This window comes from Dendropsophus ebraccatus, chromosome 10 (assembly GCF_027789765.1).
Source record: "Dendropsophus ebraccatus isolate aDenEbr1 chromosome 10, aDenEbr1.pat, whole genome shotgun sequence".
Classification (NCBI taxonomy): Eukaryota; Metazoa; Chordata; class Amphibia; order Anura; family Hylidae; genus Dendropsophus; species Dendropsophus ebraccatus.
The window spans coordinates 104,912,380-104,939,841 of NC_091463.1; the positions used below are offsets into that span (position 1 = coordinate 104,912,380).

Consider the following 27,462-nt stretch of genomic DNA (forward strand, 5'->3'; position numbering starts at 1 on the left):
TCTCCTCCTGTTATCAGTTCTCCTCCTCCTGTTATCAGTTCTCCCTCCTGTGTATCAGTTCTCCTCCTCCTGTTATCAGTTTCTCCTCTGTTATCAGTTCTCCTCCTCCTGTTATCAGTTCTCTCCTCCCGTTATCAGTTCTCCTCTCCTGTTATCAGTTCTCCTCCTGTTATCAGTTCTCCTCCTGTTATCAGTTCTCCTACCTGTTATCAGTTCTCCTCCTCCTGTTACAGTTCTCCTCCTGTTATCAGTTCTCCTCCTGTTATCAGTTCTCCTCCTGTTATCAGTTCCCCTCTGTTATCAGTTCTTCTCATCCTGTCTATCAGTTCCCTTCCTCGTGTTATCAGTTCTCCTCCTCCTGTTATCAGTTCTCCTCTCCTGTTATCAGTTCTCCTCCTGTTATCAGTTCTCCTCCTGTTATCAGTTCTCCTCTCCTGTTATCAGTCTCTCCTCCTGTTATCAGTCTCCTCCTCTGTTATCAGTTCTCCTCCTCCTGTTATCAGTTCTCCTCCTGTTATCAGTCCCCCTCCTGTTATCCATTTCTCCTCCTCCTGTTATCAGTTCTCCTCCTCCTGTTATCAGTCTCTCCTGTATCAGTTCTCCTCCTCCTGTTATCAGTTCTCCTCCTGTTATCAGTTCTCCTCCTCCTGTTATCAGTTCTCCTCCTCCTGTTATCAGTTCCTCCTCCTGTTATCAGTTCTCCTCCTCCTGTTATCAGTTCTCCTCCTGTTATCAGTTCCCCTCCTGTTATCAGTTCTCCTCCTCCTGTTATCAGTTCTCCTCCTCCTGTTATCAGTTCTCCTCCTGTTATCAGTTCTCCTCCTCCTGTTATCAGTTCTCCCCCTCCTGTTATCAGTTCCCCGCCTGTTATCAGTTCTCCTCCTCCTGTTATCAGTCCTCCTCCTGTTATCAGTTCTCCTCCTCCTGTTATCAGTTCTCCTCCTGTTATCAGTTCTCCTCCTGTTATCAGTTCTCCTCCTCCTGTTATCAGTTCTCCTCCTCCTGTTATCAGTTCTCCTCCTCCTGTTATCAGTTCTCCTCCTGTTATCAGTTCTCCTCCTCCTGTTATCAGTTCTCCTCCTCCTGTTATCAGTTCTCCTCCTGTTATCAGTTCTCCTCCTGTTATCAGTTCTCCTCCTCCTGTTATCAGTTCTCCTCCTCCTGTTATCAGTTCTCCTCCTGTTATCAGTTCTCCTCCTGTTATCAGTTCTTCTCCTCCTGTTATCAGTTCCCCTCCTGTTATCAGTTCTCCTCCTGTTATCAGTTCTCCTCCTGTTATCAGTTCTCCTCCTCCTGTTATCAGTTCTCCTCCTGTTATCAGTTCTTCTCCTCCTGTTATCAGTTCTCCTCCTGTTATCAGTTCTCCTCCTCCTGTTATCAGTTCCCCTCGTGTTATCAGTTCCCCTCGTGTTATCAGTTCTCCTCCTGTTATCAGTTCTCCTCCTCCTGTTATCAGTTCCCCTCCTGTTATCAGTTCTCCTCCTGTTATCAGTTCTCCTCCTGTTATCAGTTCTCCTCCTCCTGTTATCAGTTCTCCTCCTCCTGTTATCAGTTCTCCTCCTCCTGTTATCAGTCCTCCTCCTGTTATCAGTTCTCCTCCTCCTGTTATCAGTTCTCCTCCTCCTGTTATCAGTCCTCCTCCTGTTATCAGTTCTCCTCCTGTTATCAGTTCTCCTCCTCCTGTTATCAGTTCTCCTCCTCCTGTTATCAGTTCTCCTCCTGTTATCAGTTCTCCTCCTCCTGTTATCAGTTCTCCTCCTCCTGTTATCAGTTCTCCTCCTCCTGTTATCAGTTCTCCTCCTGTTATCAGTTCTCCTCCTGTTATCAGTTCTCCTCCTCCTGTTATCAGTTCTCCTCCTCCTGTTATCAGTTCTCCTCCTGTTATCAGTTCTCCTCCTGTTATCAGTTCTCCTCCTCCTGTTATCAGTCCTCCTCCTGTTATCAGTTCTCCTCCTGTTATCAGTTCTCCTCCTGTTATCAGTTCTCCTCCTGTTATCAGTTCTCCTCCTGTTATCAGTTCTCCTCCTGTTATCAGTTCTCCTCCTCCTGTTATCAGTTCCCCTCCTGTTATCAGTCCTCCTCCTGTTATCAGTTCTCCTCCTGTTATCAGTTCTCCTCCTGTTATCAGTTCTCCTCCTCCTGTTATCAGTTCTCCTCCTGTTATCAGTCCTCCTCCTGTTATCAGTTCTCCTCCTGTTATCAGTTCTCCTCCTGTTATCAGTTCTCCTCCTCCTGTTATCAGTTCTCCTCCTCCTGTTATCAGTTCTCCTCCTCCTGTTATCAGTTCTCCTCCTCCTGTTATTAGTTCTCCTCCTGTTATCAGTTCTCCTCCTCCTGTTATCAGTTCCCCTCCTGTTATCAGTTCTCCTCCTGTTATCAGTTCTCCTCCTCCTGTTATCAGTTCCCCTCCTGTTATCAGTTCTCCTCCTGTTATCAGTTCTCCCCCTCCTGTTATCAGTTCCCCTCCTGTTATCAGTTCTCCTCCTCCTGTTATCAGTCCTCCTCCTGTTATCAGTTCTCCTCCTCCTGTTATCAGTTCTCCTCCTCCTGTTATCAGTTCTCCTCCTCCTGTTATCAGTTCTCCTCCTGTTATCAGTTCTCCTCATGTTATCAGTTCTCCTCCTGTTATCAGTTCTCCTCCTGTTATCAGTTCTCCTCCTGTTATCAGTTCTCCTCCTCCTGTTATCAGTTCCCCTTCTGTTATCAGTTCTCCTCCTCCTGTTATCAGTTCTCCTCCTCCTGTTATCAGTTTCCCTCCTGTTATCAGTTCTCCTCCTGTTATCAGTTCCCCTCCTGTTATCAGTTCCCCTCCTGTTATCAGTTCCCCTCCTCCTGTTATCAGTTCTTGTGCTATCAGTTTCCCTCGTGTTATCAGTTCCCTCCTGTTATCAGTTCCCCTCGTGTTATCAGTTCTTGTGCTATCAGTTCCCCTCGTGTTATCAGTTCTCCTCCTGTTATCAGTTCCCCTCGTGTTATCAATTCTTGTGCTATCAGTTACCCTTGTGTTATCAGTTCCCCTCCTGTTATCAGTTCTTTAACAGCATTTGAGACAGGTGTAATCTGAGCTGAGTGTTCGAGACTACATGAGGTCTCAGTAATCAGGTTAGGTGTGTACGGGTGATACAGTGTGGATGAATGGGAGACATTACTGGGCATGCTGTGTGACCTGTGCAGAGGTCATTGTACAGGGAGGGGGAGGCTGAGCTGTGAGCTTCATCCATTGTCTCCTCTATCTAGTGGTCCATTGTTATTATGGTTTATGTGAATTTCTGCCCTTGTACCTTTCTGTATAATAATCCATGGATTACCACAGTCTCTGGATCTGATGAACCTGGTTGCTGCTGCAGCATTATATAGAGGCGGACCTGCATAGTAACTACACCATACCACCCAACATTAAACGGATACTGTATAATCCTATGGATAATGGGGGCACTGTGCACAACGTCCTGAGTGATGGATTCCACTGATGGCCGCCCATCGACCCCCTAGGAACCAGGACATGGAGACGACCTTTGAACCTCTATGGAGACCAAAAAGTCAATGCTGACAAGTTATTTCTTAAAAATTCTGTAACAAAATGTGAAAACCCCCATAGTAAAGTATTCATCTACTGGATTTCTGCTCCTGGGAGAGGATGGAGCTCCGCACGACACAGTGAGTATAAATTATTCATTTGTTAGAATTCAGAGGCCAAGGTGGGATGAACCTGACAAAGAACGGGACAGAGCGGAGGCTGCACATGATTTAATGGACTCTATTAGGGCCATCTCCATCCGGAGCCGGTGCTGTGTGTGATGGTGACACCTCACACGGGCCTCCTGCGCTCAGATTTAATAGTTCTTCATTAATGAGTAAGTGTCGTTACATCTCGTGACAGAAAATCCAGACTATTAACACCATTTTTCATGAATGTTCATTAAATGGCCCAAGGACGCCAAAGCCGGAGCCGACGGACATAAAGTGACGCTTCTGCTGCCGCCGCCGTAGGATTAATATATTGTGTCAGGATTCTTCAAGGATTATTTCACATGTCTTAAATATATTTCAATTGTACGGTAAATGAGATACGAGAGAAATCCACGTACCGGAGGTGCGACACACGGGGGAAATGGAGGGAAACCGGAGAGAGGTGCCCAGCAGTCTCACAGCGCTCATATGTATATAGAATACAGAACTCTTATACGAGACAAGCAGTGTGATACGAGACAACGACTGTAATTATAGAGACGACGACTGTAATACGAGACAAGCAGTGTGATAGGAGACAACGACTGTAATTATAGAGACGACGACTGTAATACGAGACAAGCAGTGTGATATGAGACAACGACTGTAATTATAGAGACGACGACTGTAATACGAGACAAGCAGTGTGATACAAGACAACGATTGTAAATATAGAGAGGACGACTGTAATACGAGACAAGCAGTCTGATAGGAGACAAGCAGTGTGATATGAGACGACTGTAATTATAGAGACGACGACTGTAATACGAGACAAGCAGTGTGATACGAGACAACGATTGTAATTATAGAGACGACGACTGTAATACGAGACAAGCAGTGTGATACGAGACAACGATTGTAAATATAGAGAGGACGACTGTAATACGAGACAAGCAGTCTGATACGAGACAACAACTGTAATTATAGAGACGACGACTGTAATACGAGACAAGCAGTGACAACGATTGTAAATATAGAGAGGACGAGACAACGAGACAACGATTGTAAATATAGAGAGGACGACTGTAATACGAGACAAGCAGTGTGATACGAGACAACAACTGTAATTATAGAGACGACGACTGTAATACGAGACAAGCAGTCTGATACGAGACAACGATTGTAATATGAGACAAGCAGTCTGATAGGAGACAAGCAGTGTGATACGAAACAACGACTGTAATTATAGAGATGACGACTGTAATACGAGACAAGCAGTGTGATACAAGACAACAACTGTAATTATAAAGACGATGACTGTAATTTGAGACAAGCAGTCTGATAGGAGACAACGACTGTAATTATAGAGACGACGGCTGTAATACGAGACAAGCAGTGTGATACGAGACAAGAAATGTAATACGAGACAAGCAGTGAGATACAAGACAAAAGTAACACGAGACAAGCAGTGTGATACGAGACAAGCAGTGTGATACGAGACAAGAAATGTAATACGAGACAAGCAGTGAGATACAAGACAAAAGTAACACGAGACAAGCAGTGTGATACGAGACAAGCAGTGTGATACGAGACAAGCAGTGTGATACGAGACAAGCAGTGTGATACGAGACAAGCAGTGTAATAGGAGACAACAACTGTAATACAAGACAAGTGTAATAAAAGACAACTGTAACACGAGACTGTAATATGAGACAAGTGTAATACGAGACTGTGTAATATAAGACAAGTTTAATACGAGAAAAGAGTAATATGGGACAAGTTTAATACAAGACAAGTGTAATCTAAGGCAGTGTAATCTGAGACAGTGTAATCTGAGCTGAGTGTAATCTGAGCCGAGTGTAATCTGAGACAGGTTTAATCTGAGACAGGTGTAAAAGGAGACCGTGTAATCTGAGCTGAGTGTAATCTGAGCTGAGTGTAATCTGAGACAGTGTAATCTGAGACATGTGTAATAGGAGACAGTGTAATCTGAGTTGAGTGTAATCTGAGACTGTGTAATCTGAGACAAGTTTAATATGAGCTGCAAGCTGATTGTAATCTGAGAAAGTGTAATCTCAGGCAAGTGTAATAGGAGACTGTAATCTGAGCTGAGTGTAATCTGAGACAGGTGTAATCTGAGCTGAGTGTAATCTGAGCTGAGTGTAATATGAGCTGAATGTAATCTGAGACAGGTGTAATCTGAGCTGAGTGTAATCTGAGCTGAGTGTAATCTGAGCTGAATGTAATCTGAGACAGTTGTTATCTGAGCTGAGTGTAATCTGAGCTGAGTGTAATCTGAGCTGAGTGTAGTAGGAGACGTGTAATCTGATCTGAGTGTAATCTGAGAAAGTGTTATCTGAGACAAGTATAATAGGAGACGTGTAATCTAAACTGAGTAATCTGAGACAATGTAATCTGAGGTGTAATATGAGCTGTGAGCTGAGTTTAATCTGAGTTGAATGTAATCTGAGACAGTTGTAATCTGAGCTGAATGTAATCTTAGACAGTTGTTATCTGAGCTGAATGTAATCTGAGCTGAGTGTAATAGGAGACGTGTAATCTGAGCTGAGTGTAATCTGAGACATGTGTAATAGGAGACAGTGTAATCTGAGCTGAGTGTAATCTGAGAAAGTGTAATCTGAGACAAGTGTAATAGAAGACGTGTAATCTGAGCTGAGTGTAATCTGAGACAATGTAATCGGAGACAGGTGTAATCTGAGACAGTGTAATCTAAAATAGGTGTAATCTGAGAGTGTAATTTGAGACAGGTGTAATCTGAGAGCGTAATCTAAGAGTGTAATCTGAGACAGGTGTAAACTGAGCTGAGTGTAACCTGAGACAATGTAATCTGAGACAGGTGTAATATGAGCTGTGAGCTGAGTGTAATCTGAGACAGTGTAATTTTAAACAGGTGTAATCTGAGACATCTTAATTTGAGACTGTAATCTGAGACAGTGTAATCTGATCTAAGTGTAATCTGAGCTGAGTGTAACCTGAGACAATGTAATCTAAAACAGGTGTAATCTGAGAGTATAATTTGAGACAGGTGTAATCTGAGACAGGTGTAATAGGAGACTGTAATCTGATCTGAGTGTAATCTGAGAAAGTGTAATCTGAGACAAGTGTAATAGGAGACGTGTAATCTGATCTGAGTGTAATCTGAGCTGAGTGAAATCTGAGACAGGTGTAATCTGAGTGTAACCTGAGACAAGGTAATCTGAGACAGGTGTATTCTGAGAGTGTAATTTGAGACAGGTGTAATAGGAGACTGTGTAATCTGAGCTGAGGGTAACCCAAGACAGTGTAATATGGGACAGGTTGAATAGGACAGAGTGTAATCTGAGAGGTGTAATCTGAGATGAGTGTAATCTGAGACAGGTGTAATCTGAGCTGAGTGTAATCTGAGACAGGTGTAATCTGATCTGAGTGTAATCTGAGCTGAGTTTAATCTGAGACAGGTGTAATCTGAGCTGAGTGTAATGAGACAGTTGTAATCTGAGCTGAGTGTAATCTGAGACTGTAATCTGGGACAGGTGTGATCTGAGACAGGTGTATTAGGAGAGAGTGTAATCTGAGACAGGTGTAATCTGAGCAGAGTGTATACTCTTCCCGATGTATATTACACTATATTATTACACTCCGATACTCCGGACACACTCTTCCTGATGTATATTACACTATATTATTACACTCTGATACTCCGGACACTCTTCCCGATGTGTATTACATTATATTATTACACTCTGATACTCCGGACACTCTTCCCGATGTGTATTACATTATATTATTACACTCCGATACTCCGGACACTCTTCCCGATGTGTATTACACTATATTATTACACTCCGATACTCCGGACACACTCTTCCTGATGTATATTACACTATATTATTACACTCCGATACTCCGGACACACTCTTCCTGATGTATATTACACTATATTATTACACTCTGATACTCCGGACACACTCTTCCTGATGTATATTACACTATATTATTACACTCCGATACTCCGGACACACTCTTCCTGATGTATATTACACTATATTATTACACTCCGATACTCCGGACACACTCTTCCTGATGTATATTACACTATATTATTACACTCCAATAGTGTAATTATGCAGAAATAGTCACTAATACCAGGAGCCAAGGGGTATGACTGCCCGGCAGGGGAGGGGGCACCAATAGTCACTAATACCAGGGGCCAAGGGGGAGACTGCCCAGCAGGGGAGGGGGCACCAATAGTCACTAATACCAGGGGCCAAGGGGGAGACTGCCCAGCAGGGGAGGGGGCACCAATAGTCACTAATACCAGGGGCCAAGGGGGAGACTGCCCAGCAGGGGAGGGGGCACGAATAGTCACTAATACAAGGGGCCAAGGGGTATGACTGCCCGGCAGGGGAGGGGGCACGAATAGTCACTAATACAAGGGGCCAAGGGGTATGACTGCCCAGCAGGGGAGGGGGCACCAATAGTCACTAATACAAGGGGCCAAGGGGGAGACTGCCCAGCAGGGGAGGGAGCACCAATAGTCACTAATACAAGGGGCCAAGGGGGAGACTGCCCAGCAGGGGAGGGGGCACCAATAGTCACTAATACCAGGGGCCAAGGGGGAGACTGCCCAGCAGGGGAGGGGGCACGAATAGTCACTAATACAAGGGGCCAAGGGGTATGACTGCCCAGCAGGGGAGGGGGCACCAATAGTCACTAATACCAGGGGCCAAGGGGTATGACTGCCCAGCAGGGGAGGGGGCACCAATAGTCACTACTACCAGGGGCCAAGGGGTATGACTGCCCAGCAGGGGAGGGGGCACGAATAGTCACTAATACCAGGGGCCAAGGGGTATGACTGCCTAGCAGGGGAGGGGGCACCAATAGTCACTAATACAAGGGGCCAAGGGGTATGACTGCCTAGCAGGGGAGGGGGCACCAATAGTCACTAATACAAGGGGCCAAGGGGTATGACTGCCTAGCAGGGGAGGGGGCACAACAAAGTGAAAATAAACACATCCAGTAACATAAAACCAACCTAATATGGCGCCACACAAGCTGTGATCATGGCTGATAGCAGATTCCCAATTCAGGTTTGTTGTAGGTCAAATGATTTCAAACAAGACTTCTAACTGTCCGTCTTATACTCAGTGAATGTCATAAGATTCTACTTTGGGGAAGTGACGTTATACAATCACTCCTCTGCCATTATAATACCAGAGTAGGTCCAGGTCAGCCATAGCTGCCCTTATAGGGAGAGCTGGGGAGCCAAACCTACAGGAACACTGCTCTGATAGGTGACCCTGCTCAGATAGGTGACACATATAGGGAGAGCTGGGGAGCCAAACCTACAGGAACACTGCTCTGATAGGTGACCCTGCTCAGATAGGTGACACATATAGGGACAGCTGGGGAGCCAAACCTACAGGAACACTGGTCTGATAGGTGACCCTGCTCTGATAGGTGACACATATAGAGAGAGCTGGGGAGCCAAACCTACAGGAGCACTGGTCTGATAGGTGACCCTGCTCAGATAGGTGACACATATAGGGAGAGCTGGGGAGCCAAACCTACAGGAACACTGCTCTGATAGGTGACCCTGCTCTGATAGGTGACACATATAGGGAGAGCTGGGGAGTCAAACCTACAGGAACACTGCTCTGATAGGTGACCCTGCTCTGATAGGTGACACATATAGGGAGAGCTGGGGAGTCAAACCTACAGGAACACTGCTCTGATAGGTGACCCTGCCTCAGATAGGTGACACATATAGGGAGAGCTGGGGAGCCAAACCTACAGGAACGATACTGTGATAGGTGACCCTGCTCTGATAGGTGACCCTGCACACATATAGGGTGGATGGCTTATATGTCACAGACCTGATCAGCTGTTCAGTTTCCAGGGAATCAGGTAATGTTATACTTGGTGACATCATCATTTCAGTGATGTTATAATCCCAGAATGGCCCCCATGTATCCTGTGCTGGGGTAACGGGAGGGGCTGTTACTATCTGATGCTCTTGCAGTGTAATTTTTACCCCCTCTTGCTGCGGCCGTGGGCTTACAGACAGGAGCTGTGGTAATGGGGGTTTAGGTAAAGCCGCTGACGGGGCCGGGTGATCAGGCTTCAGCATAAGCCGCCGTCTCGCAGTCAGTTTCATGTTACGTTCCCACTCACTGACTGTCACCTTTTTCCTCCTCTCTCTTTTATGTCTTGAGAAGCGAGGGAGAGGCGCTGATCTCCTCGGAGCAGGCGGGACGCCATGTTAGCGCTGTATTAATAATTGTTCTGGCAGGTGACTCAGTGAATTCCCATGCAGAAAGTGAAAATGACAGAATTAGCTGTGATCCCTGTGATATCCGCTATTGATGGTGCGTCCACCCGCTCTCAGATTACAGGAATAAACCTGATACTCAGGCGCTCTAATCCCCGCAGTCTCATCCTCCTCTGCACCAGGGATCATATTATTCATCTTATCAACTTCATGGAAAAATTTGCATTTCATTTCCTCCCAGGATCAGACTGAGGCCCCAAACACATCACCAGGATCCCCGATTATACCGCCATAACATGCTGACATATAGTGTGCTCTATACTGTGCTGTATACCGTGCTGTCATATATTGTGCTGTATACTGTGCTGACATATACTGTGCTGTATACCGTGCTGTCATATATTGTGCTGACCCACATGACCGCAATTAGCAGGAGACACCTGAGTGCTCATGGTTTTAATCCCTCCTGTCTGTCCCATTCTATCTTTGATAGCTATGGTGAGTGCAATACCTTATCCAGACTTGTGCTGTTTGGGGGCAGCTTCCTCCGCCGGTGGTGCTGGCTGGGTTTTGGTGTGGCATTTTTGGGTCTGGTCCTGTGACATGGGGGTTGCAGGGCCGTCCCATGGCCTCCCTTCCCTGACTGTGCACGCCTGCGGGGGTGGTGGTCGCTGACTGGCACAGTGTGGACTTAGTGTAGGGACCCATGTGTATCAGATACCGGCACGCGGTACATGGGGCAGTGTGGCTTGATCAATTCACATACAGAATTCTGATATTTTTTATGCAGCCGAGAGGTACTAGTATCAGCCATAGGTGTGAGGTGCAGCGCTCTTTTTCTTCCTTGAACCGTATATATTGTGCTGTATACTGTGCTGACATATAGTGTGCTGCATACTGTGCTGTATACCGTGCTGTCATATATTGTGCTGTATACTGTGCTGACATATACTGTGCTGTATACCGTGCTGTCACATACTGTGCTGTATATTGTGCTGACATATAGTGTGCTGTATACTGTGCTGTATATTGTGCTGACATATAGTGTGCTGTATATTGTGCTGACATAGTGTGCTGTATACTGTGCTGACATATAATGTGCTGTATACTGTGCTGACATACAATGTGCTGTATACTGTGCTGACATATAGTGTGCTGTCATATACTGTGCTGACATACAATGTGCTGTATACTGTGCTGACATATAGTGTGCTGTATACTGTGCTGTATGCCGTACTGACATATACCATGCTGTCACATAATGTGCTGTATATTGTGCTGACATATAATGTGCTGTATACTGTGCTGACATATAATGTGCTGTATACTGTGCTGTATACCGTGCTGACATATAATGTGCTGTATACTGTGCTGTATGCCGTACTGACATATACCGTGCTGACATATAATGTGATGTATACCGTACTGACATATGATGTGGTGTATACCGTGCTGAAATATACTGTGCTGTCACATACTGTGCTGTATACTGTGCTGACATATAATGTGCTGTTTACTGTGCTGTATACCGTGCTGACAAAAAATGTGCTGTATACTGTGCTGACATATAGTGTGCTGTATACTGTGCTGTCATATACTGTGCTGTATACTGTGCTGACATATAATGTGCTGTATACTGTGCTGTCATATACTGTGCTGTATACTGTGCTGACATATAATGTGCTGTATACTGTGCTGTATGCCGTACTGACATATACCATGCTGTCATATACTGTGCTGTATACTGTGCTGTCATATACTGTGCTGTATACTGTGCTGACAAACTGTGGCATATATCGTTCAGAATACAGGACGGCACTGAGGGTACGGCACAGTATATACCACAATACATTATGCCACTGTTACCCCTCTCCACTTTCCGCCATCCCCCGGTGTTACCCCTCTCCTCTTACCGCCATCCCTCTGTGTTACCCCTCCCCACTTACTGCCATCCCCCGATGTTACCCCTCTCTGATTACCGCCATCCCCCGGGGTTACCCCTCTGCGCTTACTGCTATCCCTGGATGTTACCCCTCCCCACTTACTGCCATCCCCCGATGTTACCCCTCCCCACTTACTGCCATCCCCCGATGTTACCCCTCCCCACTTACTGCCATCCCCTGGTGTTACCCCTCCCCACTTACCGCTGTCCCCCGGTGTTACCCCTCTCCACTTACCGATATCCCCCGGTGTTACCCCTCTTCACTTTCTGCCATCCCCCGGTATTACCCCTCTCCACTTACCGATATGGCCCGGTGTTACCCCTCTCCACTTACCACCATCCCCCGGTGTTACCCCTCCCCACTTACCGCCATCCCCCAGTGTTACCCCTCTCCACTTACTGCCATCCCCCGGTGTTACCCCTCCCCACTTACCACCATCCCCGGTGTAACCCCTCTCCACTTACTGCCATCCCCCGGTGTTACCCCTCCCCACTTACCACCATCCCCGGTGTAACCCCTCTCCACTTTCTGTCATCCCTCGGTGTTACCCCTCTCCACTTACTGCCATCTCTAGGTGTAACCCCTCTCCACTTACCGCCATCCCCCGGTGTTACCCCTCTCCACTTACCAATAACCCCCAGTGTTACCCCTCTCTGCTTACTGCTATCCCTGGATGTTACCCCTCCCCACTTACCACCATCCCCCAGTGTTACCCCTCCCCACTTACCACCATCCCCCGGTGTTACCCCTCTCCACTTACTGCCATCCCCCGATGTTACCCCTCTCTGCTTACCGCCATCCCCCGGTGTTACCCCTCTCCACTTACCGATATCCCCCGGTGTTACCCCTCTCTGCTTACTGCTATCCCTGGATGTTACCCCTCCCCACTTACCGCTATCCCTGGATGTTACCCCTCTCCACTTACCACCATCCCCCGGTGTTATTCCTCTCCACTTACCGCCATCCCCCGGTGTTACCCCTCTCTGCTTACCGCTATCCCCCAGGGTTACCCCTCTGCGCTTACTGCTATCCCTGGATGTTACCCCTCTCCACTTACCGATATCCCCCGGTGTTACCCCTCTCTGCTTACTGAAATCCCCCGGTGTAACCCCTCCCCACTTACCGCTATCCCTGGATGTTACCCCTCTCCACTTACCACCATCCCCCGGTGTTACTCCTCTCCACTTACCGCCATCCCCCGCTGTTACCCCTCCCCACTTACCACCATCCCCCGGTGTTACCCCTCCCCACTTACTGCCATCCCCCGGTGTTACCCCTCCCCACTTACAGCCATCCTCCGGTGTTACCCCTCCCCACTTACAGCCATCCTCCGGTGTTACCCCTCTCCACTTACCGATATCCCCCGGTGTTACCCCTCCCCACTTACCGCCATCCCCCAGTGTTACCCCTCTCCACTTACCGCCATCCCTCGGTGTTACCCCTCCCCACTTACCTCTATCCCCCGGAGTTACCCCTCTCCACTTACCGCCATCCCTCGGTGTTACCCCTCTCTGCTTACCGATATCCCCCAGGGTTACCCCTCTGCGCTTACTGCTATCCCTGGATGTTACCCCTCCCCACTTACCGCCATCCCCCAGTGTTACCCCTCTCCGCTTACCTCTATCCACCGGGGTTACCCCTCCCCACTTACCGCCGTCCCCCGGTGTTACCCCTCTCCACTTTCTGCCATCCTCCGGTGTTACCCCTCTCCACTTACCGATATCCCCCAGTGCTACCCCTCTCTGCTTACTGCTATCCCTGGATGTTACCCCTCTCCACTTACCGCCATCCCCCAGTGTTACCCCCCCCCAATTACTGCCATCCCCCAGTGTTACCAGTCTCCCCTTACTGCCATGCCCTGATGTTACCCCTCTCTGCTTACCGCCATCCCCCGGTGTTACCCCTCTCCACTTACCGATATCCCCCGGTGTTACCCCTCTCTGCTTACTGCTATCCCTGGATGTTACCCCTCCCCACTTACCACCATCCCCCAGTGTTACCCCCCCCACTTACTGCCATCCCCCAGTGTTACCCCTCTCCCCTTACTGCTATCCCCCGATGTTACCCCTCTCCACTTACCGATATCCCCCGGTGTTACCCCTCTCCACTTACCGATATCCCCCAGTGTTACCCCTCTCCACTTACCGATATCCCCCGGTGTTACCCCTCTCTGCTTACTGCCATCCCCCAGGGTTACCCCTATGCGCTTACCGCTATCCCTGGATGTTACCCCTCTCCACTTACCACCATCCCCCGGTGTTACTCCTTTCCACTTACCGCCATCCCCCAGTGTTACCCCTCCCCACTTACCACCATCCCCTGGTGTTACCCCTCTGCGCTTACTGCTGTCCCTGGATGTTACGCCTCCCCACTTACTGCCATCCCTCGGTGTAACCCCTCCCCACTTACTGCCATCCCCCGATGTTACCCCTCTCTGCTTACCGCCATCCCCCGGGGTTACCCCTCCCCACTTACTGCCATCCCCTGGTGTTACCCCTCTGCGCTTAATGCTGTCCCTGGATGTTACCCCTCCCCACTTACTGCCATCTCCCGGTGTTACCCCTCCCCACTTACTGCCATCCCCCGGTGTTACCCCTCCCCACTTACTGCCATCCCCCGGTGTTACCCCTCCCCACTTACTGCCATCCCCCGGTGTTACCCCTCCCCACTTACCACCATCCCCCGGTGTTACCCCTCCCCACTTACCACCATCCCTCGGTGTAACCCCTCCCCACTTACCGCCATCCCCCAGGGTTACCCCTCCCCACTTACTGCCATTCCCCAGTGTTACCCCTCTCTGCTTACTGCCATCCCCCGATGTTACCCCTCCCCACTTACCACCATCCCCCGGTGTTACCCCTCCCCACTTACCACCATCCCTCGGTGTAACCCCTCCCCACTTACCGCCATCCCCCGGGGTTACCCCTCCCCACTTACTGCCATTCCCCAGTGTTACCCCTCTCTGCTTACTGCCATCCCCCGATGTTACCCCTCTCTGCTTACCGCCATCCCCCGGGGTTACCCCTCTCCGCTTACCGCCATCCCCCAGTGTTATCCCTCTCTACCTCCATCCCCTGGCATTACCCCTCTCCGCTTACCGCCATATCTTGGTGTTGCCCCTCTCTACCACCCCTCTTCTACCCGCAGATCTTGCTGTAGAGAGCATTCGGCCATGTTACCTTTGACCAGTTTATCCTCTTCATGGTTGTTTCTGGTTTGTATTCCTTCTTTGGCTTCATCCCAAATGGCAGCACTACAGGTGGGGGAGCCATGGGGCCCGAAAACCGTACAGCCCCAAAAGGTGGCGGTGGTGGCGGTCCTCCGAGGAAGGGAGGAGGAGGGGGAGGGGCTCCAGGAAGCGGTGGGGGTGGAGGTGGAGCTCCACCAGGAAGAGGCGGTGGTGGTGGAGGACCCGGGACCATCCCACCAGGAAGAGGTGGTGGTGGAGGAGGAGGAGGCCCTCCTAATGCTGGAGCTGGGGGTCCCCCGGCTGGTTTCACACCCTGAAAGTCAAAACAAACATAAAATATAAAAATGTAAATCATATTATACATGATAGATGTATATACTATAAGGGGGCACTCCTAAAACCGAGAGGTAAGACCCTTGCCCGGATATGTGATGTATATACTGTAAGGGGGAACTCCTAACACCGAGAGGTCAGACCCCCTACCCCTGCCCGGATATGTTATGTATATACTATAAGGGGGCACTCCTAACATTGAGAGGTAAGACCCCTGCCCGGATATGTTATGTATATACTATAAGGGGGCACTCCTAACACCGAGAGGTAAGACCCCTACCCCTGCCCAGATATGTGATGTATATACTATAAGGGGGCACTCCTAACACCAAGAGGTCAGACCCCTGCCCGGATATGTGATGTATATACTGTAAGGGGGCACTCCTAACACTGAGAGGTCAGACCCCTGCCCGGATATGTTATGTATATATTATAAGAGGGCACTCCTAACACCGAGAGGTAAGACCCCTACCCCTGCCCAGATATGTGATGTATATACTATAAGGGGGCACTCCTAACACCAAGAGGTCAGACCCCCTACCCCTGCCCGGATATGTGATGTATATACTATAAGGGGGCTTTCCTAATACCGAGAGGTCAGACCCCCTACCCCTGCCCAGATTTGTGATGTATATACTATAAGGGGGCACTCCTAATACCGAGAGGTCAGACCCCCTGCCTGGGTATGTGATATATATACTATAAGGGGGCACTCCTAACACCGAGAGGTCAGACCCCCTACCCGTGCCCAGATATGTGATGTATATACTATAAGGGGGCACTCCTAACACCGAGAGGTCAGACCCCCTACCCCTGCCCGGATATGTGATGTATATAATGTAACACCGAGAGGTCAGACCCCCTACCCCTGCCCGGATATGTGATGTATAAACTATAAGGGGGCACTCCTAACACCGAGAGGTCAGACCCCCTACCCCTGCCCGGATATGTGATGTATATACTGTAAGGGGGCACTCCTAACACCGAGAGGTCAGACCCCCTACCCGTGCCCAGATATGTGATGTATATACTATAAGGGGGCGCTCCTAACACCGAGAGGTCAGACCCCCTACCCCTGCCCGGATATGTGATGTATATACTGTAACACCGAGAGGTCAGACCCCCTACCCCTGCCCGGATATGTGATGTATATACTGTAAGGGGGCACTCCTAACACCGAGAGGTCAGACCCCCTACCCCTGCCCAGATATGTGATGTATATACTGTAACACCGAGAGGTCAGACCCCCTACCCCTGCCTGGATATATTATGTATATACTGTAAGGGGGCACTCCTAACACTGAGAGGTCAGACCCTACCCGGCGTTTTTCTGGGGGTAGTATCGGCACTGTAGAGTGGATATGAATACATTTCATTGAATTCATCGTTTCCTGCACGCTGGACTTTGTTCATTTACTCAAGTTTCCTGCACCTGTCGGAGTGTGAGATGGTGCTAGCAGTGCAACGTCTCAGGGTAAGCTGGCATCATATTTTTCTGTTTTCATTATTCCATTCACTGACTGCAAGAATACACTGAATACCACGAGGGGTTAAACATGTAGAGGACTCTCTGCATATGACCTGTCCACCACCTGCTTGCGGGGCCGGTCTGTCTGTTCCCTCCCCCCTCTCTAGACCTATCAGGGACCTGAGGCCTGTCTCCACCAATGGGAGCCCTCTCTCTGTAGCATAAAAGGGAGGATGGAGCAGACCTGGGGAGCTTAGTCCTGCTTAGTTTAGTCTGAGACCAGTGCTGTGGATGTGAGCCCAGCAGTATCCAGAGCCTTGCCTTCCAGGGGTCTGTGCTGCTGTGTTGCCTGTTCCAGTTTCCTGTGTTTCTCTCTATCTAAGCACAGATTGTTAAACAACCAGAGGTACAACTACCACCCGAGGGATCTGGCCTGTCCACGCTGAGAGGGTCATCAATCTACAGTTTTACATCAGGTTCTGCGTTACACAGCTTCTCAAGCCAAGTCAGAGGTTGGAGAAGCTGCATCTCGCCGATGTGCCCCCTGTTCTCGCTGAGTCCTTTTCTGGCCATCGTCAAAGGCCGGCTCCTATCAGCTACCATGCCGTGCCAAGTACTCCTGGATGTGCCGCTCCGTGTACTCATCACAGCAAGGTCAGAGTCTTTACCATGAGAACTGGCCTTCTTTCTTTTTTCCTTCTTTTTTTTAACCCGGTTTTGTTAAGGATGTAGACAGTTTACATAGCATAGTGTATAGCGCGTACATAAAGAAGCATAGTAATACCATACATACATAGCTATGCAAGAATAGCAGAATATGTTGCAAGTAAACGATAATGTACAGTGGTGATCACAAAGGTAAAGCAAACAATCTAGAACTCAGGGCTGTGAGCCCACCAACTAACAAACACTGCGGACATGTGGAAACAAGGCAAAATCTCGACTAAGGCTATGTTCACACTACGTAAAACTACGGCCGTAGTTTTGCGGTGTGTAACACAGCCTTATTTTGAATGGCATCCCGGCCGGAGCGCACACACATCGTATGCCGGGATCCCATGCAGCGCCGGAAAAAACTGACGTCAGTTTTCTGCGGCCGGAATTCAGTGAATTGCGGCCGCAGAAAGACCTGTCAGTTCACACAGTGAAGCGAGCGGCTCCGGCTCCGTGCGCACGCTGATGCGCCCGCATCAGAGCTCCGCGGCCGGAAAGATCACCTGGCCGGTACTTAGCCGGAGCCGCTCGCTTCACTGTGTGAACTGACAGGTCTTTCTGTGGTCGCAATTCACTGAATTCCAGCCGCAGAAAACTGACATGTCAGTTTTTGCCGGCGCCGCATGGGATCCCGGCCGGAGCGTATACGATGTGTGTACGCTCCGGCCGGGATCCCATTGCACATAAGGCTATGTTCAACTCCTCAAAACTATGGCCATAGTTTTACGTAGTGTGAACATAGCCTTATATTGTAAACAGAGCATGGAAGTGGGAGGGAGAGGGAGGGGTTTCGGGACTCGGGGCACACCGCACCAGCTCACCAGATAGTCAGGGAGGGGGGGCAATACTAGAATCATGGGTCTTCTCTAGATAGTGGGGTAAACGTCAGGGGTGATTGGCACCATGCATCCCATACTTTATGAAATTTCTTAGGACATTTGCGATGCACATAAAGAACTTTCTCATATTTCACAATGGTGTTGATTAATTTCTTCCACATAAGAAGAGTCGGAGGGCGTGGATCCATACATCTCAATGGATTTACGGGCCATAAAGAGAGTCTCTCGCAGAAAAATTTGGGAATGGTGCGTCCAAAGCTCCTCCTCAAGCAAGCCAAAAAGACACACGGAAGGCGTCAAAGGCACAGGCATGGTTATTATGGTGGAAAGAGTCTGGATCACTTCCCTCAAAAAAGAAGAGATTGAGGGGCAGGTCCAGACCACGTGCCAGAAGTCAGCTATGTCTACTCGGCACTTAGGACAACTAGGGGTTGGAATCCGGCCCATTCGGTGTAGCCGTAGAGGTGTTAAGTATGCTTGATGGATGTAGTATAATTGTGTCAACCTATTGTTAATGGCAGGAGAGACGTACCTGTGCCAAGCTAAAAAATTATCACAATCTTCCTCATCCAACTCAGGGATGAGTGATTTCCATTTTTCTAAGGCCGTAAGAGGGTTGGACGCTACCACAGCCGTAATCAGGTGAGAGTATAGTGAGGAGATCAGGCCTCCAGGGCCCTGAGAGCGTACCACACCTATTAGGGGGTATGAGGATAGAGACTCAGAGGGGTTAGGAAATTGGGTATTGAGGGCATGACGTAACGGTAGGAAACAATAGAAGAAAGTTCTAGATATGCCAAAACTGTCTCTAAATGATTCAAAAGAAACTAGGGTGCCATCTTTATATACATCTGATACATACAGAACACTTACTTGTTCCCAGTTATTAGAATCATGAAAAGCCTTTAATTCAGATAAACATTGGTTTAGCCACAGGGGGGCCTCTACAGGGGTCCCTTGAAATCCCATGGTCTGTTTGGCCACACTCCAGACATCCCTGGCCATCCCACGGTCATGTGGGGTTGTTCATGTATGACCATAAGGAGGTGGGGGATATATAATCCGCTAGGTGAGTTTCTGGAGAGGAGGCCAGACCAGCATTAGTCCAAGGGCCTAAACATTTAAGTTGACCTGCCAGGTAGTATAAATGTAAATTTGGGAGGGCCAGACCTGCTTGGTCCTTGGGGCGTTGCAGTTTAGCATATTGTAGTTTTGATCTGGAGGATCCCCAGATAAACAGGATTATAGCTGAGTCCATATTGTGGAAAAAGGCCTTAGGAATAGGAACATAAATGTGTTGTAAGATGTATAGGCATAGGCTGATGTATAGGCAATGAGGTTGATTCTGCCAACCACCGAGAGTGGCAGGGTGGACCACGTCCTGAATTTGTCTCGAAAGTGCTTTAGAAGCGGGTCTACATTTAAGGACAACATTAGAGATTTTGATTTAGCTGTCATTATACCCAGGTATTTGAAATGGTCTACTACCAGTAGGCCCTCTATTGTGTCTCCCACCCTATTGCTTCTAGAGGAGCTTAGAAATTGTAGGGACCATTTGCCCCAATTGATTGTCAGGCCAGAGTATGATCCGTATGGGTCTATGCAACAGCCGAAGCTAGTGACTCTTCTGGTTTAGAGAAGAATAATATAAGGTCGTCTGCATACAGGCCGACCCTGTCCTCCCCAGCGGAATGCGGAACACCGGAAAGGTCAGAGGCCGATCTAAGAAGAGAAGCGAGAGGCTTGATAGAAAGAATAAAGAGGAGAGGGGAAAGAGGGCAGCCCTGGCAGGGTACCACGTTGCAGGGATAAGGATGAAGATAATTTACCATTAAGGGCTATGGCCACTCTGGGAGCTTTGTATATAATAGTAATCCATTGAATGAAATGGGGGCCAAAGCCGAAGCGCCTCAATGAGGAAAGGTATTTCAACAGAATCAAAGGCCTTGGCCGCATCCAGAGAGGCCAAGGCCCAATCCTCATCATCCTGAACGCCTCGCTGGACTACTAATTGGACTCTGCGTAAATTATCGGACGTACTTTCGACTTGGGACAAAGCCCGCTTGGTCAGGGTGGATAAGGGAAGGGATTACTTTGTTGAGACTATTGGCCAGGAGTTTTGTAAGGATTTTGTAATCCGAATTCAAAAGTGAAATTGGTCTGTATGACCCGCATTCAAGAGGAGGCTTGTCCGGTTTGAGGAGTAAAATTATATTGGCGTCATAAAAGGAAGGTGGGAGTTCATCTCTTACAAAGGAGGCGTTTAGGGTTGATAGTAAAGGTGGGAAAATATATTCCTGGTATTGGTTGTATAGTTCTATGGGGAGGCCGTCTGGCCCGGAGGACTTCCCTTTAGCCAGGGATGCTACCGCCTCTCCCAGCTCCTGCAGGGTTATGGGAGCATCGAGGAAGGAAACTAATAGCCCTACTTCACGGAACGATTATCGTTCATAGACTCGCTCCAATGACCGCTCGTTAACAAGCACTTAACGATTTTTTTAAGCGAACGATAACACATAATAAGTGTGGGAACGTGAACGATATCTGTAGTGTAACGATTTTTTGGCGGTCGTTACATCGTTACATGGTCATTTAAAACGTGTTGAAATATAGGTAGACATTTCAAGAACGACTGAAAGATTTTTTATTCAACGAAAAGATTAGCAAATTATTGTTGAAAGACCAATGATTTTTTTTCGACAAGTTGAAAAAAAATAGTGAACGACTAAACAACAATTTCGCTGTTGTCGTTCGCTCGTTTACAGCTATTCCACAGAACGAATATCGTTAACGAGCGGTCGTTTGAACGATTTTATGAACGATAATCGTTCGAAAAAGTTCCGTGGAATAGGGCCTTAAGTCAGAAGAAACAGTGGGAAGGGTAATAGTAGAGAGATATTCCGCTATTTCGGCTGGGGAGCGAGCCAGCCGTGTACCATACAGAAACTGATAAAAAAGAGCAAATGTGTTTAGAATGTCAGAATTATTTGTTACAATCTGCCCTGTCGCGTTTCTGATTTGTATCACAGCCGGAGAGGCAGTATTGAGGTGTATAAGATGGGCGAGAAGGCTACTAGATTGGTTGCCCTGCTCAAAGTAATATTGATTAATAGAAAAACACCTTTCGCCTGGCTTTTTCATAAAGGGCTGACATGTATAGCTGGCCCCCTTCTTAACCAAGCCAAGCGGTTTGCCTCAGTCGGCTGGGACACAAACACGGCCTCCAGGCGGGTGCATGCAGTGGCCAATTCGTCCTCTACCCTTGTGGACTCTTATGATATGAAATGGAGGACTGTACACATCCTCTGAGATATGACTTCAGGGCCTCCCAGGTGAATAAGGGGTTGTCTCCGGGGAGGTTAGCACAAAGGAACTCGGTTAGCTGGTCTGGGATCCTATCCCGATCGCCAAAGAGTGATAACCAGAATGGGTGTATTTTTCTGGGACCAGAGGGTACTGTAAGAGGCACAAAGTCGAATGTTGCAACAAGTGTTGAGTGGTCTGACACTGTGCGTGGTAAGTGCCAAATGTCAGACAGAATTGTTCTAGTTTTGGGGTTCCCCAGCACATAGTCTATACGTGACATGGTGTGATGTCCCATAGAGTGACAAGTATACCCCTTTATCCCAGGGTTGGCCTCTCTCCACAGATTCAACCATCCCATCTCATTCAGGACTCTAGCCAAGGAAGACGAAGTAGCCGGTTCTGCGGGATCACTATGAGTACCTAATTTATCCAATACAGGATCATGCACCAGATTTAGGTCACCCATGCATATTATTGCAGCATGTGGCCACGCAGAGGCAAACTGAATAGCTTCATGCAAGACTTCTGAAGGTGCCAGTGGTGGTAGGTACAGCCCAATAAGGACTACAGGGACCTGTTCTATATTAGCTTGAATGAAGACCGCCCTGCCATCAGGGTCTATGTGTGTCTGGCCAGGCTCCCAGCGGACAGATCTACGTATGAGTAGGGATACGCCTCTTGAGGCTGCAGTATGGGTGGAGTGTGTGGACCACTGGACCCAGGGTTTCTTGATGAATTTGGTAGTGTCTGGGAGTAGGTGCGTTTCCTGCAGGAACGCTGTTTGGGGCTGGTGTCTGCCAACATGTTCAAATAACTGTGCGCGTTTGTGCGGTTTCCCCAGACCCCGTACATTCAGGGACGGCAAACGGGTAGGCATAAGATCCACGCAGGGAGGCCCACAGGGGGGGGAATTTATTGTTCCACTGTCCGCAAACTAAATGACAATAACAGTTACACAAATGTAAGTTACACAATCAAACGTGGCAAGTGTTTACGGGAGGAGTCTGAGATTACCGATCTCAAACACTCAGACTCTGCAAATCTAGTTGTAACCGGTTCACATGGAAGTTTGTGCGGCCTGTGCTAAAATGGGACTTGTTAAAGAGCCGTCAGCACTTTATATTATACCGTATATAGCAAATAGCATATAATAAATAGCAAATATTCTCCACTTTTATTTTTTTTTTTGGGGGGGGGGAGGGAAAGGGGGGGGGGAAGAAGGAGGAGGGGGGGAGGAAGCAGGGGAAGGGGGAAAGGAAGGGAAAGGGAGGGATTGTGGGTGCTGAGTGGAGGGAAGGGGGAAGGGAGAGTTCTTTATAGCCGGGAAGGGAGTCATAAAAGTTCTAAAGCTTAGCAAGGGTACAGTAGAGGTACTAAGAGGGGAAAGCCCCCAACATATGGTGCATAACACTGTCTTGCCCCTGTCACTCATCCCATACCAGGTACTGTAGGAGAGACAGGATGGAGAAACGTCAGGCGTACGGGAGACATCACAATCGCTGTAAAGTTACTTCTGCCATAGTCAGTGAGAGTAGCACAGCAATGTAGAGCAGTCTAGTCGGTGCACAGAGCTCCAACAAAATAAAGTAGTAGTAAGACGGCATCTTGCACCTAGGTGGATGTCATGAGGTGCTAAGCCGATATCAGGCCATAACAGAAGATAGCGCCTCCCAAACCCATATCATGGAGAAAATGTAATCGGGTGGCAGAACCAATACACTTGCAGTTCAAAGGTCCGGTCCCGGAGCGAACAAATGGTGTGTGCAGGCACGGTGACGGATTCGGTCTGGTTTAGCGACGTGGAGATGGATGTGCCCCCCTGGGATCCAGGGAGCGAAGCCGGTCCTCGACTTCACTAGGTGTGCTGAAAAAGATGGCTTTCTCTTCATAAATCACGCGGAGGCGTGCAGGGAAGGACATAGAGTAGATAATGCGACGTTCCCGTAGTTTGGCTTTCACAGATGTATAGGAGGCCCATGTTTTCTGTAGTGCCGCAGAGAAACCAGGAAATATTAGGATATTAGCGTTTTGGTACACGACTTTACCAGCTCTGCTGCATCCCTGTCCCGACTGCTTAGAAGGCGGATCAGAAAGGGTCTTGGCGGGGCAGGGGGTAGGGGCCTTGTTGGCACTCGGTGGGCCCGCTCTACCGCATATGCGTCCGGGAGGACCTCCTTGAGCCATGGTTCTGCAAATGCGCACGCATCCCTTCCCTCTGCTCGTTCGGGGAGGCCTAGGATGCAGAGGTTATTCCTCCTTAGTCTATTCTCTAAATCATCGGCGCGCTGCGCCCAGGCTGCGGCATCTTTATATAGGGCCGGTACCTTTGCCAGTAACGGGGTCGTCAGATCCTCCAGCTGAGAGATGAGTTGTTCAGTGTCGCCCACACATGTTTGGAGGTTTTGCAGGTCTTGTCGTAGCAAGCCCACGTCTATCCTGACCTCCTCTATCTTCCCGGTAAGTGAGGATATGGATGTTTGGATTACGTGGAGCAGCTGAGAGGATACCTGAGACAGTGTGGGCTCAGTTTCTGTCTCTTCCAGCATCTCTGTGGAACCGTGAGGTCTTGCGCCCTGCGCGTGTTGGTGCTCGGCGCCATGTTGAGGTGCAGGCCTCACAAATTCTTTTAGCTTTTCCGCCGCTGTCGACTGCCGGGTGAGGTTGGCAGTTGTGCCGGTATGTTTGGCATTCTGGCGGCTCGGGAGTGTAAAAGGCAGCAATATCGGCAGGATAGTGAGAGATAGCGGTCTTCTAGACGGAGCTCACATGCAGCACATCTGCTCGATCCGGCCGCTGGCCACGCCCCCTGGCCTTCTTTTTATGTCTAAGAGCCACTGCAACCGAATCAAAGTTGTCACGTTGGACTCATCGTTGGACGTTGGACTCATCTCAGCTCATTACCATAATGGGCGGGAGAAGAAGAATCAGCGATTTCTCTGTGTCAACAACGGAATCCGGGACGGGACCGGGAGCGATGTGGTAAGTATATTGACCTTTATGTCACTGTATGTCAGTTTCTGCCGGGGGCCACGGGGTGAATGGTTCCCTTTAAAGGGACAGTCTCATCAGAAAATGACTCATTGTACAAATAATGTTTTTATGTTAAACATATATTTTAAGAATTTTTGGTGACTTTTTTTTCATTTTCCATTTCTCTATCTATATTATATAATAATCCTGATATCCTGCAGTTCGCATTCTCACCACTGGAACTTTCTGTCGTGTTTGTAGTGACAAGAGGAGGCTGCAGTAAAATGATCTGTACAGCATTGCAGCGTCATGTGACACCAGTAGATAGAGGAGACAATAGCAGCTCCCTGTGGGGATAAGAGGAGGCTGCAGTAAAGTGATCCATACAGCATTGCAGCGTCATGTGACACCAGTAGATAGAGGAGACAATAGCAGCTCCCTGTGGTGATAAGAGGAGGCTGCAGTAAAGTAAATCTGTACAGCATTGCAGCATCATGTGACAACAGTAAATAGAGGAGACAATAGCAGCTCCCTGTGGTGATAAGAGAAGGCTGTAGTAAAATGATCTGTACATCACTGCAGCGTCATGTGACACCAGTAGATAGAGGAGACAATAGCAGCTCCCTGTGGGGATAAGAGGAGGCTGCAGTAAAGTGATCCATACAGCATTGCAGCGTCATGTGACACCAGTAGATAGAGGAGACAATAGCAGCTCCCTGTGGTGATAAGAGGAGGCTGCAGTAAAGTAAATCTGTACAGCATTGCAGCATCATGTGACAACAGTAAATAGAGGAGACAATAGCAGCTCCCTGTGGTGATAAGAGAAGGCTGTAGTAAAATGATCTGTACATCACTGCAGCGTCATGTGACACCAGTAGATAGAGGAGACAATAGCAGCTCCCTGTGGGGATAAGAGGAGGCTACAGTAAAGTGATCTGTGCAGCATTGCAGCATCATGTGACACCAGTAGAGAGGAGACAATAGCAGCTCCCTGTGGAATGACCTCTTCACAGGTCACAGAGCACGCTCAGTAATGTCTCACATTCATCTCAAGGGGACAGAGTCTGTCTATTGTCGTCTATGTCCATGAGTCTTGCTGTAAAACATGTCACTAAATGCTGTTAAGAAGAGCCCAGGCAAGATGGCCGTCCCCATAAAAATGTACAAAAAGTGAATAAAAAAAAAAAAAAAATCAGTCAGAAAAAAACACCAGATAAGAATAAAAGAACAAGTTTTAGTATCTGACTCTAATCAGTAACAGAAAATTAGGTGACGCCGTCCCTTAAAGAGACTATACTACTAGACCTCCGCTAGTCTCCTGCACCAACACCTGGTGGACTGGGGTGATAGGAAACTATACATAGTGCCAGGACCTGTATAACAGCTAGTGCCCCACCCCGGGCTGGTGACGGCGGCGTCATCTGCCAGCGAAGCATCACACCACCAGGCTGGTCACATGGCTGCTACAGGTGAATGTAATTACAGGTAACCTAACTGGTCATCTAGACATGGAGCATTACCACTATATCATGTCTGGCAGCCATGTAGGGATGAGGAGTGTACAATTAAATCCATTGCCGGGTTCTCTGGTAACTTTGCTCCGGCAATGGATGAAACACAACGGTAAAGCAGGGAGCAGTAACCTAGTAATGTTGTGTCGTCTACTGCAGAACACACATGTAGCAGAGCTGTCTCTGTCGCTGAACTCTTGGTGATATATTGCAGTAAGTTTACCTGCAGTCCCATGTAAAAGTGACTTTTTTTCCTAAATTACAGAAATTGTGCAAATGACAAATTTTCCCCTAGAAATCCCCTAAAAGTGGTAATGAGAGGAATCCGAGCAGAAATATCGATATCGGAACGAAGAGCTCGATAATCAACCGATCATCCTGCGTTCACAGACGGCTTCAGAAAAGGACAAAATCCAAGGATATTAACGCAGAAAATAAAAGTATCCTTAATAAATAATAGGTGCATATAATTCACATGTGGTGATCACTTCCCGAAAGGCCCGACAGGGATCAATAGTGAAAGGCTGCCGATAATTTACCTACAAGCTCTATGGAGGCCGAGACGCTAATGACAGCAATAAAAACCCTCTTTTCTAAAGCCTGGCAATGTTAGCAAAGTTTATTTACGTCAATGAGGTGAACTGGACTCTGTGATGAGTCTGAGAAATCCTAAGCGAGCATTGATCGCCAGCAGAAGGGTCAGAGAGGGGATCAGTCTCCGCAAGGAGGCAGCTGCTCCTAATGGTCTAACGGAGCCAAATCAGCGCAGAGAAACGCTACAGACCCCCAGGTGAGCGGTAACCTTTCCTGCCGACACACCGGACGCACTGCAGAAATACGGACAAAAACGCCAACATTTCCTTTTCAAGTAATTAACATTGAAACAAGGGAATAATCTGAAGTTCATAGGTCACTGGATGCAAGAAGAAAAAGGAATAGAGAATGTCAGGGGCAAAGGTCAACTCAGTAGATATATAATGTAGTTGTGACGATTAGTAAACCAATATATACAACAGTAAAAAGAACATTGGTATATACTGCCCCCTATTTAAGAGAATATAACAACTACAGTATAATACTGCCCCTATATACAGGAATATAACTACTATAATACTGCTCCTATATACATGAATATAACTACTATAATACTGCTCCTATATACAGGAATATAACTACTATAATACTGCTCCTATATACAGGAATATAACTACTATAATACTGCTCCTATATACAAGAATATAACTACTA

General features: G+C 48.1%; 1 protein-coding gene across 5 annotated transcripts in view; it reads right to left on the reverse strand.

Moving 5' to 3' along the window:
* The window catches only part of DIAPH2 (diaphanous related formin 2), a 984,664-nt gene that overhangs the window by 665,967 nt on the left and 291,235 nt on the right, over positions 1–27,462 (reverse strand). For all 5 annotated transcript variants that reach the window (XM_069985741.1, XM_069985740.1, XM_069985739.1 and 2 more), the window contains one exon: positions 15,063–15,386. In XM_069985741.1, the coding sequence (XP_069841842.1) occupies positions 15,063–15,386 (324 nt within the window). The remainder of the gene's footprint in view (positions 1–15,062; positions 15,387–27,462) is intronic.